This window comes from Triturus cristatus, chromosome 3_2 (assembly GCF_964204655.1).
Source record: "Triturus cristatus chromosome 3_2, aTriCri1.1, whole genome shotgun sequence".
Classification (NCBI taxonomy): Eukaryota; Metazoa; Chordata; class Amphibia; order Caudata; family Salamandridae; genus Triturus; species Triturus cristatus.
The window spans coordinates 451,650,999-451,667,125 of NC_140584.1; the positions used below are offsets into that span (position 1 = coordinate 451,650,999).

A 16,127-nucleotide genomic window follows, 5' to 3' on the forward strand; every position below is an offset into this window, starting at 1 on the left:
TCAGTTCCAGAATTCAGTTTAGGAGTCGTCGGGCCCTTGGAGTCACTCGTGTTGCAGATCGAACTCCTTGTGTTTGAAGTCGGGAGCCCCGGTGTCAAGTGCAGCGGTGCGGTGTGCAGTGCCCTCAGGTTGCGGTGCAGGCAGTGGCTCTGTGATGGTTGTCCAGTGGCATCGGTGAGACCGGGGCTGCGGTGTGAAGTGATGCGGTGCTCTTCGCGGTGCTGGCAGGTCATGGTGCAAGCAGCGTTGTCGTTGTTGCTGAACCGCTGTCCTCGGCTGACGAACTGGAGTCAATGGCGTCAGAGTCGGTAGGCCAAGTCTGTAGTGTGGGATGAGGATGGTGCATCATGTAACTTACGAGCGGTGCCCTCGAATCATGATGCAAACAGCGGCGTCGATATCGGCATGGAGCGGCATCATCGGAGACACCAAGGCTGTGTTTTGAAGCGAGGTGGTGCAAAGTGCGGTGCCCTTAAATCGGGGTGCGAGCATCGGTTCGGTGGTGGTGTTGGGTGGCGTCATCGGTGAGACCAGGGTTGCGGTGCGGCGGTGTCCTCTGCAGTGCCTTTAGGACACAGAGTCGTCAGCGGCATCGTAGATTGCGTCAGGTTGCTTTTTCTTCTGTTGCAGCACAAAACACACAGTCCCCGGTGCTGATGACAGAAGAACTTGAAGTCTTTGCTGTTCCTGAGACTTCTTGAACAGGGGGCAACCTCTACCTCAAACCCTTGGAGAAACTCAATAAAGAAGTTGCAGAATTTTCAGTCCAGTCCTTTCACTGCCCAAGACAGAAGGAGCCACTGCAGGCCAACACAGCAAAGCAACGTGGTAGTTCCTCCTCACAGCTTCTCCAGCTCTTCTTCGTGACAGTCTTCTTGGTCCAAAAGAGTTCTAATGTTCTGGAGTCCATGTATTTATACTACAACATCCTTTGTTCTCTCAGGCAGAGAGTGTCTTTGCTTAGTCCAAACCACTTCTGTCCTCTCTGGACCAGCTTCCTGGCAGGAGGTGGAGACAGCATTGTGGAAGGCATATTAGGCCCATTTAGGTGAAAGGAAATCTCCTCCCCTACTCTAAATGCAGCCCAGGTCTATACAGCCTAACCCTGACTCATCCAGACTCGATGGAGCCACTGCACATCCCCAGCCCCTGTCACCCCAAAGCCAGACTGTCAATACACATCCTAGCAGAGGTACACTGGATGGCTAAGCCAGAAAATACCTACTATCTAAAAGTGGTATTTTCAAACCCAGAATGTAAAAATCACCCTCACTAAAAGATACATTTGAACTTTCTGTGTTCAGGCATTCTAAACTTTATTTTCCTACCTTATTCCCAGGGGTAGGTATGTTTAGAAGATGCTATAAACAAACTCCCCATTCTATCCTATGGGAACAGGTAGACTTGCAATAGTGAAAAACAAAATTGGGAGTATTTCACTATAAGGACATGCCACACACACCAGGGCATGTCCTACCTTTCACATACACTGCACCCTGCACCACATGGGTACCTTGGGACTACCTTAGGGGTGAATAACATGTAAGAAAATGGAAGGGTAGGGCCTCGCAAGTGGGTGCACTTGCCAAGTTGACATGGCAGTAATAGACTGCGCACAGACTCTGCAGTGGCAGGTCTGAGTTACCTTTACAGGGCTACTTCTCTGGGTGGCACAATCAGTGCTGCAGACCCACTAGTAGCATTTGATTTATAGGCCCTGGCACTCTCAGTACACTTTACTAGGGACTTACCAGTAAATCAAACATGCCAATCATGGAAACACCAATCCATAATAACAATTTGCACAGAAAGCATATGCACTTTACCACTGAGCAGCAGTGGTAAAGTGCCCAGAGTCCTAAAACCAACAAAGACAGGTCAGGTAAAATAGGAGGAAGGAGCAAAAAGTTTGGGGATAACCCTGCAAAAAGGGCCATTTCCAACACAGAATGTAATGTTTTACATAGCCTTGGGGAGTCTTGCTGAAGGTTTCTTTTGTCAAGAGGAAATCTGGTGCTTTCTCTCCAAAGTGGTTAAGTGGTAGTCCTTATATATTGTATCTTATTTGAAATGCAATTTGCAATGTCACCTTTGGAATGTTTTGACATAATCATATACATCAGTGTATGTACTAATAAGATAAATTATGCCAATTTAGACATCATTCTTTGGGTCATGGTTGTTATTTGACCTTAAAAAAGGTACCAGTCCCAGACTGATGTTGCACTGGGGGTTTTGTTGATGTCTATATCTGAATCACTTGACACTTTCACTGTTCTTGGAAAGATAGGCACTGAAGAGATGTGCATCAAAGGCAGATATGTTCATGATTCTGAAGAAATTGAGGAAAATGGTGATTCCCATTACCTAAAATTGAGAAAATGTCAACTTCCATTACCTAAGAAGGATTCAGGGCCTACTTAAAAATAGAGTCAGACCATAGGACTTTATGACATAATGACATGCAGTATCTGGGCCAAATTTAAATAAACTGGACTAACTAAAATGGAGACTGTTAGATTTGGCTTTTTCAGCAAGTCACCCCCAGACTTTTTGCTTTTGGGCCTGCTGTGTTTGACCTATCTTTCGTTGGTCTTAGAACTTTGGGCATTTTACCACTGCTAATAAGTGCTAAAGTGCATATGCTCTCTAGGTAAATTGTGTATGGACTGATGTTTCCATGATTGCCCCCATGAGTAGAGTGCAGTGTATGTGAAATGTAGGACATGTACTGTTGTGTGTTATGTGTCCTGATAGTGAAATACTGGGCAATTCGTTTTTCACTATTACAAGGCTATCGGTCTCATAGGTTAACATCGGAGTTGCTTTGTAACATCTTACAAGCTTAACTTTCCATGGGGACAAGATAGAGAAATGGAGTTTAGGCTTCCTGAACTCGGAATTTAAAAATACATCTTTTAGCTAAGATGATTTTTATATTGTGTGTTTGAAAGTGCCACTTTTAGAAAGTGAGCATTTTTCTTGCTTAACCATCCTGTGCTCATCTGCCTTTTGTGTATTCCCTGTCTGTGTTTAGAGTTACAAGAGCAGGAGATGTGCTTATGTGCATTCGATCTAGACAGACACAAGGAGGGGTTGAGGTGTGTCCTGCCTTTCATGAGTGACTCATAGCCAAGCTGACTAGACCTGGCTGCACCTGAATTGGCTGTGGCTGTCTCTCACAAAGCTGTCTCCACCTACTGTGGTGAGCCTAGTCTGAGCCAGGCTGAACTGGTTTATGTGTGCCAGACGAACTTTGTTTGTACCAACTTCAAAGGAAAATGTGGCATAAATATTGGGGCCCTGACCCCAGAACTTTTGATTACTGCTGGACTAAGAAACCGAACGCAGCTGCCGGCTCTGTGGCACCGCCACACTTTGTACTGCCACCCTGGTGTCACCGACGACGATGCTTCAAGCTGACATCGATGCTGCTGCCTGCACTATGGTTTGGGGGCACTACTTGTAAGTTACACGATGCACCACCCGTCCCACACCGAAGCCTTGGCCCACCGACACGAGCATCATCGACTCCACTTCCTCAACTGATGCTGCTGCCTGCACCACGACCTTTGGGCCTGGCACACTCTATTGCTCTGTCTTGCACTGCAGCCTTGGGTCTACTTACGACAGCGCTTCTGCAACGATGACGCCGCTGCCGCACCGCAACGAGCACTGCCCTGCTTCGCACTGCAGCCCTGGTCTCATCGATGCCACTAGACAAACATCACCACCTGTCACTGCACCGCTACCTGCACCTCGACCTGAGGGCACCACGCATCGCACTGCTCCGCTTCACACCACAGCCCTGACGCCTGCTGACACCGACGCTCCTGACTTCAAACTCACGGAGCTCGATCTGAAACACATGAGACTTCAAGGGCACGACGACTTCTGCACCGACTTTCGGAACCAACGCCTGGCGACACCGCACCTCTGGAGCTCACCACCAGGTCCGATTCCCTGCATCTTCAAAGGTACTGTTTTACGGGTCGCCAAGACACCGTCGCTGGCCTGCTATGTGCAACCAGACAGAACTGTTGGATTTGTTTGTTCACAACGCCATGATAGCCCCGGACAGAGCTATCAACTTCAAGGAACTGTATATAAAGTCTAGTTTTGCTTTATTGGTATTTGGATCACTGTATTTTTATTGTCTTGTTTTTTTTTACACAGATAAATATTGGATATTTTTCTAAAACTGATGTGGTGTCCTTTTGTAGTGTTTTCACTGTATTACTGTTTGTGATATGCAAATGCTTTACACATTACCTCTGAGATAAGCCTGACTGCTTGTTCCAAGCTACCAAGGGGGTGAGTACGGGTTATTTTAGACTTGTAATCCCCTTATCCTGATTAGAGTGGTGGATTTTGCCTGGCTGTGGTGCATACCTTAGCCAACCAGGAAACCCATTTCTAACAAAGACTATAGCTAAAATGGAACATGTTTAAGAGCCGAAAAGTAAAAGAAAGACTCCTAAAACAAGTAACTAAAATAGATACAATAATAGAATTATGGAGGGAAATAGGCATGTGTCACATATTCAATAACGTCTTCAAAATTAAATGAAAAGGGGGTCGCTGTTCTGAAAGACATGATACTTACAAGGGGAGCGTGCAGTCACCTGTCAATCCGATTCTTCTGCAGCTATAAGGCTGTTAAGTTCTGGACACAGTAACTCAGTCACATCTCAAGACTTTGGTTCCTAAAAGCCTGTTGGGCAACGGTAGAGCCTGTTCCCAAACCAGCCCATCACTCTGTTAAACTGTCTGGGTAGGGGAGAGAGGGAGCTTGGGTCCAGACTGTCATGTGATAGGGGCAAGTGTCAGGCAAGCTGGTAAGGATGCGGACCAAACAGGTACATGTTGTGCTGGTGCCCCTGAAGTGTGGATATGGTTAGATTGAAGCCAGTTACTTTATGGCATTGCTTCTGAAAGGATATCGAACACTGAATGGGGCAATGAGCTATTTGGGTACCCCGCATTTATTATCACATATAGTTGACCTTCTGATTAAATGGTCATTGATTCACTGCTAAATATGTAAAAGAATGAGTGCTAGTGCCCAAAGCTCTGCTCAGAAGCCTGAAACAGGTGAAATTAAATGTCAGCACGCTGAATACCAAGGCTGTGCTGTCTTAAATCCATCTCATGTCACTTTAATTGACTCTCAGACACTCCCTGCCGTTTTCCGTCTTTCTCTTCCTCTGTCTTTATGCTTTCTGTATTTTCCCCCTCTTGCTCTCCCTAAATATCTGATGAGTACAAATAAGTGCCAGTCCTCAAAAAATAAGTGCTGGGGGCCTCCACCAGCATCCAGCGGCTCAAAATAAGCACTGCATAAATACCACTCTCTTTGGACATTCACATTGAACGTTGCAATCTTTACTCAAACTGCACAAACACATTGGAGCTGATAAGTCAGTTCCTTATGTGTCATGTGCCCCCTTCGAATAAATCTCACATTAATTGCCAAGAATTATGTACAAGAGCAGAATAAGACCCAGCAATATATATTCAACATTTGTCTAGGATAGAGAAAATCAATTGAATGCAATTAGTATATGACAGGGCCTGTGTGATTTTGCTTACTGGGCATTAATGGTTAAATGCCCGAATTATAAAGTGCACTATCAGCATAATAGTTACAATACAATATGGTACTTATTTTACCTGTTATGAGGCATTTTTATAGTATGGCCAATGTCAATAAGGCAGCTATTGTTTTGAAGAATCACTATAAATAGCCAGACACGAGCAATGTATCTATGTATATTTTTCTATTTATATACATTATTGTGAGAAATATCACAATATGGCTCTCACCTGTAAAAACAAATTGCTTTGCATTAGACATGGTGGCTCGTAGTGATAAGGGACCTCCCATTCAAATATATCACTGGGATTCTTTTCTTCCCAACTGTTTACAAACAGTGCAATATCATCTGTCAATCTTCCTAGAAGAGAATGGCAAGAAAATTGGTTGAGAAATTACAGGAATTACGTGAAGAGTAATACAAACATATAACAAGCATTAGCAATGCAAACGGTCTCGCATTTTTGAGAGTTAGAGCCATTGGCGTTGTAAATGTCAATGTCTTTAACCATTGTGTTTTAGTTTGGAGCGTAGTGGATGTATGTACAGAGGCGCAGCTGCAGCACTACCTAGAGTACTTAGAATGGAGGAGTTACCGACGGGACCAGAGAAGCAGCTGCAGCACTGTCTAGATGAGTAATAATGAGGAATTACCAATGGGACCAGAGTAGCAGCTTGCAGCACTGTCTAGAGGACAAAGAATGAGGGATTACCAATGGGACCTGAGTAGCTGCTTGCAGGACTGCCTGGAAGACGTAGAATGAGGAATTACCAATGGGACCAGAGTAGCAGCTTGCAGGACTGTCTAGAGGACAAGGAATGAGTAATTACCAATGGGACCGGAGTAGCAGCTTGCAGGACTGTCTAGAAGACGTAGAATGAGGAATTACTAATGGGACCAGAGTAGCAGCTAGCAGGACTGTCTGGAAGACGTAGAATGAGGAATTACTGATGGATGGGGGAGCAACATGGAAAAAGCAAGAGGGGAAAGTTGGAGTCGGGAAGCAGCCTGAGGGAGAGAGCATGACAACAAATGCCCTCCTATAGGAAGCAGCAAGAAAAGAGAACCAAGTATTTTCCATGCAATAGGTGTCGCTTTTGCAAGCGTTTAAGCTATTGGCATTGTAAATGACAATGTCTTCTATTTGTTTTTTAAACCCAACACACATATAAAAGGCATTGCTATTTTTAATGCGATGTCGTGTGTGGAATAGGGGAAGAGCATTAAAGAAAATAGTGCTCACTAACTTATGTAGCAGAACATGTAACACCACCAGTAAAAGTTCCAGTCGTAATGGGAGGTAACAATTGCAGACAAGGCGGTACCAAGGAGGGACTAACACGCCTAATAACGACTCGGAAGCCAGCGTTTATGAAGAACAATGGCACAAGCCAATTAAAAATATGGACGGGGCTTCAAAGTCATATTCTACTACTGCATACCTCGGAGCAGTGCATGCGCTGTTCAGGCTCGAGCTAAAAAATGAGACGTCCAGGGCTTTAAGTGGGGTGAAAAAACTGGGGGACAGACCTCTAAAAACGGCACGTGAAGCAGAAAAAAGAGCCAAAGGGAGAAGAGGTGAGACTGAAGAATAGAGAATGCTAGCATGAAAGGACCTAGGGGAGGTGAAGGAGCAAGAGGGATGCAGCAGAGGTATCCAGTGAAGAGGAATGAGGTAGAAGAGACAGAATGAAGGACATTGTAGGGTGAGGAAGGACTAACTTATGGAGTGGGGGGTTTACAATGACCTACCTTTTCTTAGGAGTACTGTGTCACGGTATATCTTCCACATAACCAGACACTTTCATGTATTTGGCAAGATAATATGTTTAATTGGATATTTAATTATGGCGTATGTGGTGCTATTTAAGACAACATATTCATTTTGATGAATTATCTGTTATTCTTTGTATCCTCTCCTATAGAACTTTGAGCTCACCACTGGGTGGTTAGTAATATTTAATCAATTTGCCCAATAAATACATTCAAAATGCGAATTGTCTTTTTAGCTCATGTTGCTGGCTGCAATATCAGCTTCTTAAGTTTTTCCTCAGGGAATTGCCCTTGTCAACAAGCAAGCATCACTTTGTAACTATGAGTTTAGGAGAAGCACAAATACAATTTTGCAGGGACATAATTAAAAGGAACCATGAGAAATTCAACACAAAGTGAAACCACAGAATTATATCCGTGTTTTAAAAGCACAGGTATGTAAATTCAAAACTGCATAAATGTCATACATTTGCTAGTAAATTGTTAAATGCTGAAGCATGAGCGTTTCATGTTCATGTGCAGCCATGGACCATTTTAGAAGGAAAAGTTAGTGCTGGCAATTAGAGAAAGAAACAAACATCAGGCAGCTGCAGTGATGTGCATTTCTGATTGGTTATAGAAAATGTACAGGGAATTAATGCTTAAAAGTAACTGGAATAAAAGCGACCCACGTACATTGAAGTTTGCAGTCCAGACAATGGGAATCATTTAAAAAGAAATACGTACACGGGAATGGCTTGATATAGAAAAGATATTAAATAGTACACAACAAAATATTGAGAGACTAGTCTGATTCGCCACCCTGGGCAGAGTCCTAAACACGTAATTAGAAAAGTTGGAGAAAAGCCTTCGGAAGCCGCCCATAAAACCAAACACATCTAAAGAGGAGAACGCATGGTAATAGATTTGTTATGTTGCTGTTGGGCAGTCTGCAGAAGGTGAACTGGAAGTTTTGAAGACTGGCTCCAGGTAATGAGTCAATACGCTGTTGTAGAGATGTTTTGTTATACAATCACGTTTCTTGTAACATGAATTTGTTGCATGTAAACCTTGACTCCGGAGCATGGGGGAAAACAAGGGCAAAACAGAGCAGGCCCCCGCTAGTTCAATGCCCACTTTTGAAAACTGTTGGTGACCCGGACAACTTAAAGCCCTGTACGAGACTTTTTCTGGGCACCCGGCATGGAGCGTCCCTAGAAACGCTCCATTTTGGGTGCCCAGAAAAGTACCCTGCTCTATGAAGATGAGGTTTCGCAGGGACCCAGGGAGACAGGTCATCGATGTGCGGGGCCAGCCAGCAGACACAATATTGTTCCAAAGATGGAAACATTTCATTTCCACCCTACATTGCTACACGAGCAGTCCTTGGATGCAGCCACTCTCAATAATGTTTCTCTACAAACAGCCGTAGCTAGCTATGCATACATATGCTACGGCTGTTTGTATAGAAACAATATTGAGAGGTTCCAAGGACTGCTCATGTCGCGATTTAAAGCTGGAAAAGAAATATTTTTCCGTCTTTGGGTGGCCCCAGCAAGGTTTTTCCTATATCACAATGCATCATGACATGGTGCTCTCTCTTACTATGCACCGAGTCCACTGTGCCCCGTCCTGCACTTGCGACGCTCCTGATAGTTCTCCAGCAGGACATCAGTGACGAAAAACGAGTCCACTGCATATTTTTATTTTGAGACTACTACGATCTTCACTATATGTCCCGCAAACCGATATTTCACTTACATGGAGGCAGGGCACATTTAATGTAAGGAGGCATTCGGAGGGAATGCTTGAGTTGCCCAACCAAGTATATTCCGTAAACAAAACTGCCAATAATTGTGGTTGTTAGCGTCAGTAATTAGAAACCCTGCATTATATGTCCAGCAATTATTTTCAGGCATACACTTTCAATCATCGGACAAAGGGACTGTCCCAAAATTATTTTTGGTGTTTCGAACTGACCTGTCTTTGTTTTCACACACTAGGAAACCCGAATACGCTCGTCCAGTACTGCATAAAACCCTCTGCCGGCCGCACACCATGCAGATTGAACGTAACTCTCGCATTTATGAACCGATAAACCCACATTTCAATCTAGAAGTTGGATATATCTGCAGACAACCACTTTCTACACCTGGCTGCCAACATCATGCAGGAGGAACCTCGCTGTGCCTGGAAACGTGCATGTTCAAAAATATTCTTGTTACCACACGGGATAGCGTAACAGCTTGTAACAAAGGAGAGTCCATATGTTGTGAGAGTTAATATACAAAATCAGAAAGTGACTTTACTGCCCGGCCACTCGATTACAGAAATAACAAGCCCAATCCTCTGTAATACAAAGCCCAAACCCAAACTAAAATCCGACTAAAATAAAGCCCAAATGACGGTCAACAGCGAAAATTGCTAAAAGCCTACAAAACCACGAAGAGGGAGGCATGGCGAAAAAAAGTACCCCCAATACAACTGTGGAATTAGTTGGAGGTGGGAGGGAGGAAAACTATATTTAAATGTAATCAGCTATGGTGCCAAAACTACACACAGGCAAACAGAAACAGAGCAGGAAACAAATAAATTAAGTATTCCCCCTAGAGAACAGACAAAGAAATGTAGTGTGATGAGCCAGTGCTTAGTCCCTGCTGCATGGAAAGAACGGAAGAGAGAAAGGAGAGACAAAGAGGCAGGACTGACCACTGGCAAGCAAGTATTTTTGAGGACATTGAAACAAACAAATCAAAAGCTCAGGGATGGCTTTAACCCAACATAGAAAATTACAATAGGTCTTGAATGCTCGACCTAAAAATACTTTTGCTAACATTTCACACATCAAAAAATAATGCTATAACTAATATAGGAGATGTGCAAAACACTCAAAATTATCAACACAAAACGTAATTTTGCCACTTTTGTTTATTAAAAGCAACAATTATAATTGCACATGTTGGCTAAATACCATGGAGACATTCAAGTTAGAGTTCAAAGGGTTTCAAATATTTGTAGATGGTATGTGGTTTTGCAAAGAAGTAGTAGGGGCTGTTTTAATACAGATGCTGGTTTATACAAGAGGCAGTGACCTCAAACCGGCGCAGTTGTCCCTATTGACAATTTCCATTTGGTTGTGATGGTTCTCAATGTGCGCACAATTAGCTTAGTGGTTAAGTGCCATGCTAGTTTGCTCTGGTTATCAGTGAAAATGAAAAATGTTGAACACTGAGATCCATAAAGAACTGAAAAGAGAGACTGATAACAATACTCATTTTTAGGTCTCGCCTATGCAGCGCGCATGCGCTGCGTAAGAGGAGACATTTAGCCATCGGTTCCCTTTTTCAGCCAAAAACTTGCACGCTTTCCATTGCCTTCAATGACAACGCGTGCACGTGTGGCGATTTCCTTGCGGGAGCGAGCGGCAGTGCCATATGGTATCATTTATCGCGCCTTGCCGCTCGCTCTCGCAAGGGAATCGCGCAGGCCCCCTCCTATCTCCCCTCCCCCTGCTGCCTTTCGTCAAACTTACTCCTGCTCACAGCTGCATGAAGGACCCGAGGCTCCCAGCAGGCGACTATTTAAAGAAAGGACCCGAGGCTCCCAGCAGGCGACTATTTAACGAAGGGAGCTGTTCTGTTATCCATGGTGTGATGGGACGGCTGCACGGTGAAAGCGTCAACAGGCGCGCTACTTAGTGAGTGCTTAGAAGGGGCTGGGGCAGTCTTCTAGCTGTGCCGGTCCGCGGAAATCCAGGACGTCTGGCGCACTAGTGAGAGCGAAAGAAAGCGGCATATAGAGAGAATGCTGCAAACGAAATATAAATCAATTACAATTATTCAGAAAACCTGAGTAGCGCTTCGAGGCAGCTTTGTCAATGTGTGGAACTGTGTAAAGTGCATAAAAAAACACATATCATGTTTCTTTCTTCCCCTCTCCACCGGACCCTTCTACTCTCAGTTTAGCGTTCATGCCACTCTCGCTTTTTCTGTCGGCACACAACGCTTGGAAGTCGCCCACGGACAAGAAGGCGCTTCATAGAGAAGAGGCCGCATGGCATGACTCGAAATATGGGGAAACGGGACTGAAATGAAGATAACGGTCGGAGTGGGGGTCGTCTCATACAGTGACGGAGGGGGTGGAGGGGGGTACTCGAGTGCACCACAGATGGAGTACCTGGTCAGAGAGCGCATGCGTCTGATAGATGAATCGCAGTGCATAGGACCGCTACAGCTATGAGCGGGGGAGGGCAGGGTGGCAGCGAGGGGTGATAGCGGCCCTGCCCCCAGCGTTTGTACCGTACCTTCCTTTACCCCATCCCACGGGTCTCACGGGCGACAACGCCACTCTGCGCGGAGCTGGCACGGAGGGCAGCGCCGGGCACACTTCCACAAGGGGCAGGTCTGAACCCGCACCTGGCTTTTGTACAGGGCGAAGGTGGGGCTCACCCCACCCCCTGCATGCCATTAAACACCACCTTGTCTCCAAGCGCCCACAGCCTGACTCTGCCCCAAAGGAAACTTAAAGTTTCAGTATCCATCATTTATGCGGAAAAGGTGTCTTCAACTTGTTCCTACATTGCAGTAGGTTTGGTTGGGGTGCTCCTGAAAGACACAGGTGATTTGCCCAGAATCACAGGATGTTGAGCCCACGTGAAATTCGAACCTAGTTCACCAACTCCAAAGTTGCTAGCTCTTGCCGTTATGCCACATCTTCTCCTATCTTCAGTTATTGGAAAAAGTCATGAGTTCGAATCCGAATAAGGCCGGAACCAGTCTTTCATTCCTCCGAGAGGGGTAGTCCATGTTTTACAGTGTTTAGAAACAGCAGAATAGTAGCGTTTGGTGCTATACAAAATGCATTATTATTTCCTCTAGGTACATAATTGTTCTACTGGTCCTTCTCTGAGACTTTAGTGGCAACTGGAGTGAAAGACACTGTGAATTTCTTTTACTGGTAAAACACAGTAATAGCGAGCTGTTTCATACGTAGAGTACTTCTGCCACTTCAAAGCACTGTAATTTGCAGACACTGGTATTACCCAGATCTAGAAGCACTCAGTTTATCGACTTTGGAATGATGGAAACTGAGTCACCCTGTGTTTGGGGTGAGTCTGAACAGTCTCGTGTGGGCTGTAATTGGCTCTGAGAGTCACAGACACCTTCCTCGCCAGACATAGCAGGGAGATAGTCAGAGGTCCGTTCATCCTAGGGACTGCACTGTGTGAACCAGTGGACGTCAGCTATGCTAGAGCGGTTGCGAGGCAACTTTCTGTTACTGCGGTCGCTATTTCAAAGTAGAAATACATGGTGCTGCAGGGTAACAATAATGGCACAATGAAGGCTAGGTGAGTTTTCAGAAACTTGCCCTTGAAGATTCCTTTGGTTTCTGGTGAGTTGTCATCAGTTTGCTATCCCTGGGTTTTGGTTAATCTGTATGTGTGGAAGAAGTTGAGACCAAGACCCGAGACTGAGATTAGAGAGCGTCCGAAGAGTCTGAAAACCCTGATACTGTAGGTGGTAATGAGGGTGGTATTGGGGACACAGGAGACAACCTGTGGAAGCAGTTGCAAGTATGGTGGTTGCACTTCCATGAGGCTTTCTTTGCTATTTTCTTGTTCTGATTGAAAAGTGGCGAGCAGCTACTGGGTGTCAGAAGAGGTGCTTCTGGCAGAATGATCCCATCTCCCCCAATAGGACCATAGCCAGCGACAAGATGGAAATAAGAAGCCCAAACATGGAACTTTCTGCAAATTAATAAGTATCGAAGCAAGCTGGGCCTTAGGGAAACATAAGGGCAAATTGATTTTTCCCTTCTGCTGCTGCAGCAAACGCATTCTTGTTTCTGAACAGTTTGCATTCTAAGTCTTCAAATTCTGTCACTGGCTAAGAACACCATCATCATACACTTGACTTTGCAGCAGAGGAAACCCAAATGACGTGAAACATTTTTGGACCTACACCATCACGTGTCTGCCTATTTGTCAACATTCACAGCATGTTACACAAGGTTCACTGGAAGAGCAGGAAGAAGTAGATTGGTTTCCCCGACATACAGAAGCATTTTAGGTAGAGTTGTCCCTTCCAAGAATTATACTCATGAACTTACCAGATGTCAGCACTTAGCGCTTAGCTCACTCAGTCACCTTGCTACCATTACATAGAGTTTCTCCAACAGTATATTTTTGGAAAAAGATGAAAGTACAAAATTAGTAAAGGAATTAATGGTGTGTAGAAACTCCCTGGAAGGGTAAATGTGCGAGGGTGGTTAGACTGCGGAGCGTGCTCAAGGTGAACTTTCACAATGCAAAAAGTAGGTGACTGTCCTAAGGCAAACTAAAAAAGCACTAGCAAAGCCAACAGGTGTCACCTAGCAGAGCTAGTGGCTTTGATAATGTTTTTAGCCATGTTATACAGCAGCATGGATGCTTTGTAGTGTGGCTAAAACTAATTTTAAAAAGTGCAATAATGCAGCCAGCCTATTGCACTTTTTTAGTGCATTAGCGCTGGATGCATCATGGTCCTTTTCTATTATTATTATTATTTTTAGTGATGCAGCACGGCAGCCACGCTGCTATACATTGAGGCTACAAATCATTGCAAAAGTCGGCAATTTCCATGCTGTGCAGCATGAAAAAAAGGCATTAGCAGAACCAATAGAATCAAAGGTGACACCTATTGGCTTTGCCAATGCTTGTTAGGTCTCTGCAAAACATTCCTGTGATTCAGTGCAGATCAGTTAATCTCTCACTGTGTGAAAAAGAAAACAAATATGACATTTGGTAAGAATCCTATCACACAAAGAAAGCAATTGAGTCTATGTCCATGTAACATCTGTTTTCACAATAAGAGCACAGAACACAATAAACATCCATTTTAAAGGAGAAAAGGGCTTCTTTGAAGTGCGTGTGGGAGAGTAAGTCATAGTTACAACTGGCAAGAGTTTCAACATGGACAACAGAGAATAAGAAAAAAATAAAAGTAGAGCCTCAATCACAGCACAAAAAGCGGAAGGACAGCACTCAAGCTGAGGCCATCCGTACTTTGTCCATGTTCTAGCCGAAACAAGAGAATGTGAAGCCAGCATGCACCTGCCAATCAGAAATCAGAAAATAAGAGTGAAAGTAAAGCCAACGAATGTCAAACAAAGGGCAGGCTGCAAGCCCCTTGTTGTATGCAATATCCTATGCATGTGAGGCCACATGCAGTGCATGGGCTGTTGCAGGAGAGATCTAAAAAGGAGAAAATTCTGGTCTACCCTGCACTCATGTGTACGAAGGGGTCCACAGAACGAAAAATACATTGTAGAAAAGGCAGTAAAACAGGGAGTTAGCCACTGATGTAAAGTTTGAAACAGTGAAACTCCTGTGTTGAATTCATCCAACACCAAGGCAGATCCATCTTGTAAAAGAGGAAAATGCCACAGCAAACTCTCTTTTCTCCTGACTTTTTATTCTTTCAATTTGCTGATGAGGGAATTGTGAGCTAAAGTAATTGGTTTTATTTGCTGTTGAAGCTGTTATTTAATTGTCTATTGCAGCTAATGTTGCCACTAAAAATTAAATATTTTATTTATTCTTGTTTTCGTGCTCTCTAAAGCTTCAAATCTGTTACAGCCTTGTATCCACGCTAGAGCATGTTATTCAAATTCATTGTGGCCTCTTCAGAAAGGTATTTTCTGGTACGACAGGTTGCTCTCCGTTAGTACTCTTTTCAGAGTCTCACATGGCTTTATAATTTGGCCTAATAATATCTAAAATGGCAATATTCATACACTATGAGTTGTGTTAACAATTGTTGAGTATGTAATTGCCAATAAGGCTTCCTGGAGCTGTTAACTGCTTACAGTAGTTTGTACAAATAGTGAGGAATGTGTGAGGAACGTGTCCTCTTAGCTCGTTTACTAATACAGAGCAGAACTTTTGCGTTTCATAAATATATGTAAGAGTACGTAAAATAAACTCCTCGAGACAGCCTGTGCTCTCCAGAGCACACGGTGATCTATCAATAAATGGCAAGTTTAATGAATGATTCTTTTTGGAGTGCACTTGATAGGAATAAATGTGCTCTGAAGTGGTAGTGGATGACACTAGGTGAAGGTAGTGGGGGGTGACCGAGGAGATTGTACTCCTTTGACAATGTGAATAAAAGAGAAAACACGTTGGCGAGCTGCGGATAAAACAGGTCTTTGTGTGGGCAACAAAACCTTACAAACAACTGCATTTGAAATCTATCATGTGGTCAGCTCTTAAAAATGTGTCCAGACCTCATAAGAAATGAATGTGTTGCAGGTCCACACACATTTTGAAAAGTAACCAGCTTCACTAATCGCAAAAGACGTGCATTGTAGAGAAACTGGCTGCACAGCAACCTTGCCACCCGGATTCATGACTGAGCATGAGTTGGGCATCTGCCGGGGTCCTGCAGCTTCACAGGACTAAACATTAAAGATAATGGGGTAACCCAGTAACCCTCAGAAGCTGGGTGTTTTAACGGAACAAAAAACAATGGTTCTGTTGGGAATCACATAAGCTTAGTTAAATGTGTACTCAATACATATAATCAATGTTTCAATAATTATTCAGTAAGTAACACCGAAACACACACATAGACAAAAGCAAGAGATTCTGAAATTAAATTCGTTTTTACTCTGTGGTATGTATCAAAAATGTTTTCAGCAAAATATTTACAGGACTAACCAACCATAAGGTACATAGAACGTGAGACAATTAGTGACTGGGCGTGCTTAGTGACTTTATAGAGTTGACCACAAATTCAC

At 44.0% G+C, this 16,127-nt stretch overlaps 1 protein-coding gene across 1 annotated transcript in view; it reads right to left on the reverse strand.

Moving 5' to 3' along the window:
* The window catches only part of OTOG (otogelin), a 1,045,291-nt gene that overhangs the window by 893,963 nt on the left and 135,201 nt on the right, over positions 1-16,127 (reverse strand). Inside the window, exon 9 of the mRNA XM_085647044.1 lies at positions 5,827-5,957. Within this exon, the coding sequence (XP_085503170.1) occupies positions 5,827-5,957 (131 nt within the window). The remainder of the gene's footprint in view (positions 1-5,826; positions 5,958-16,127) is intronic.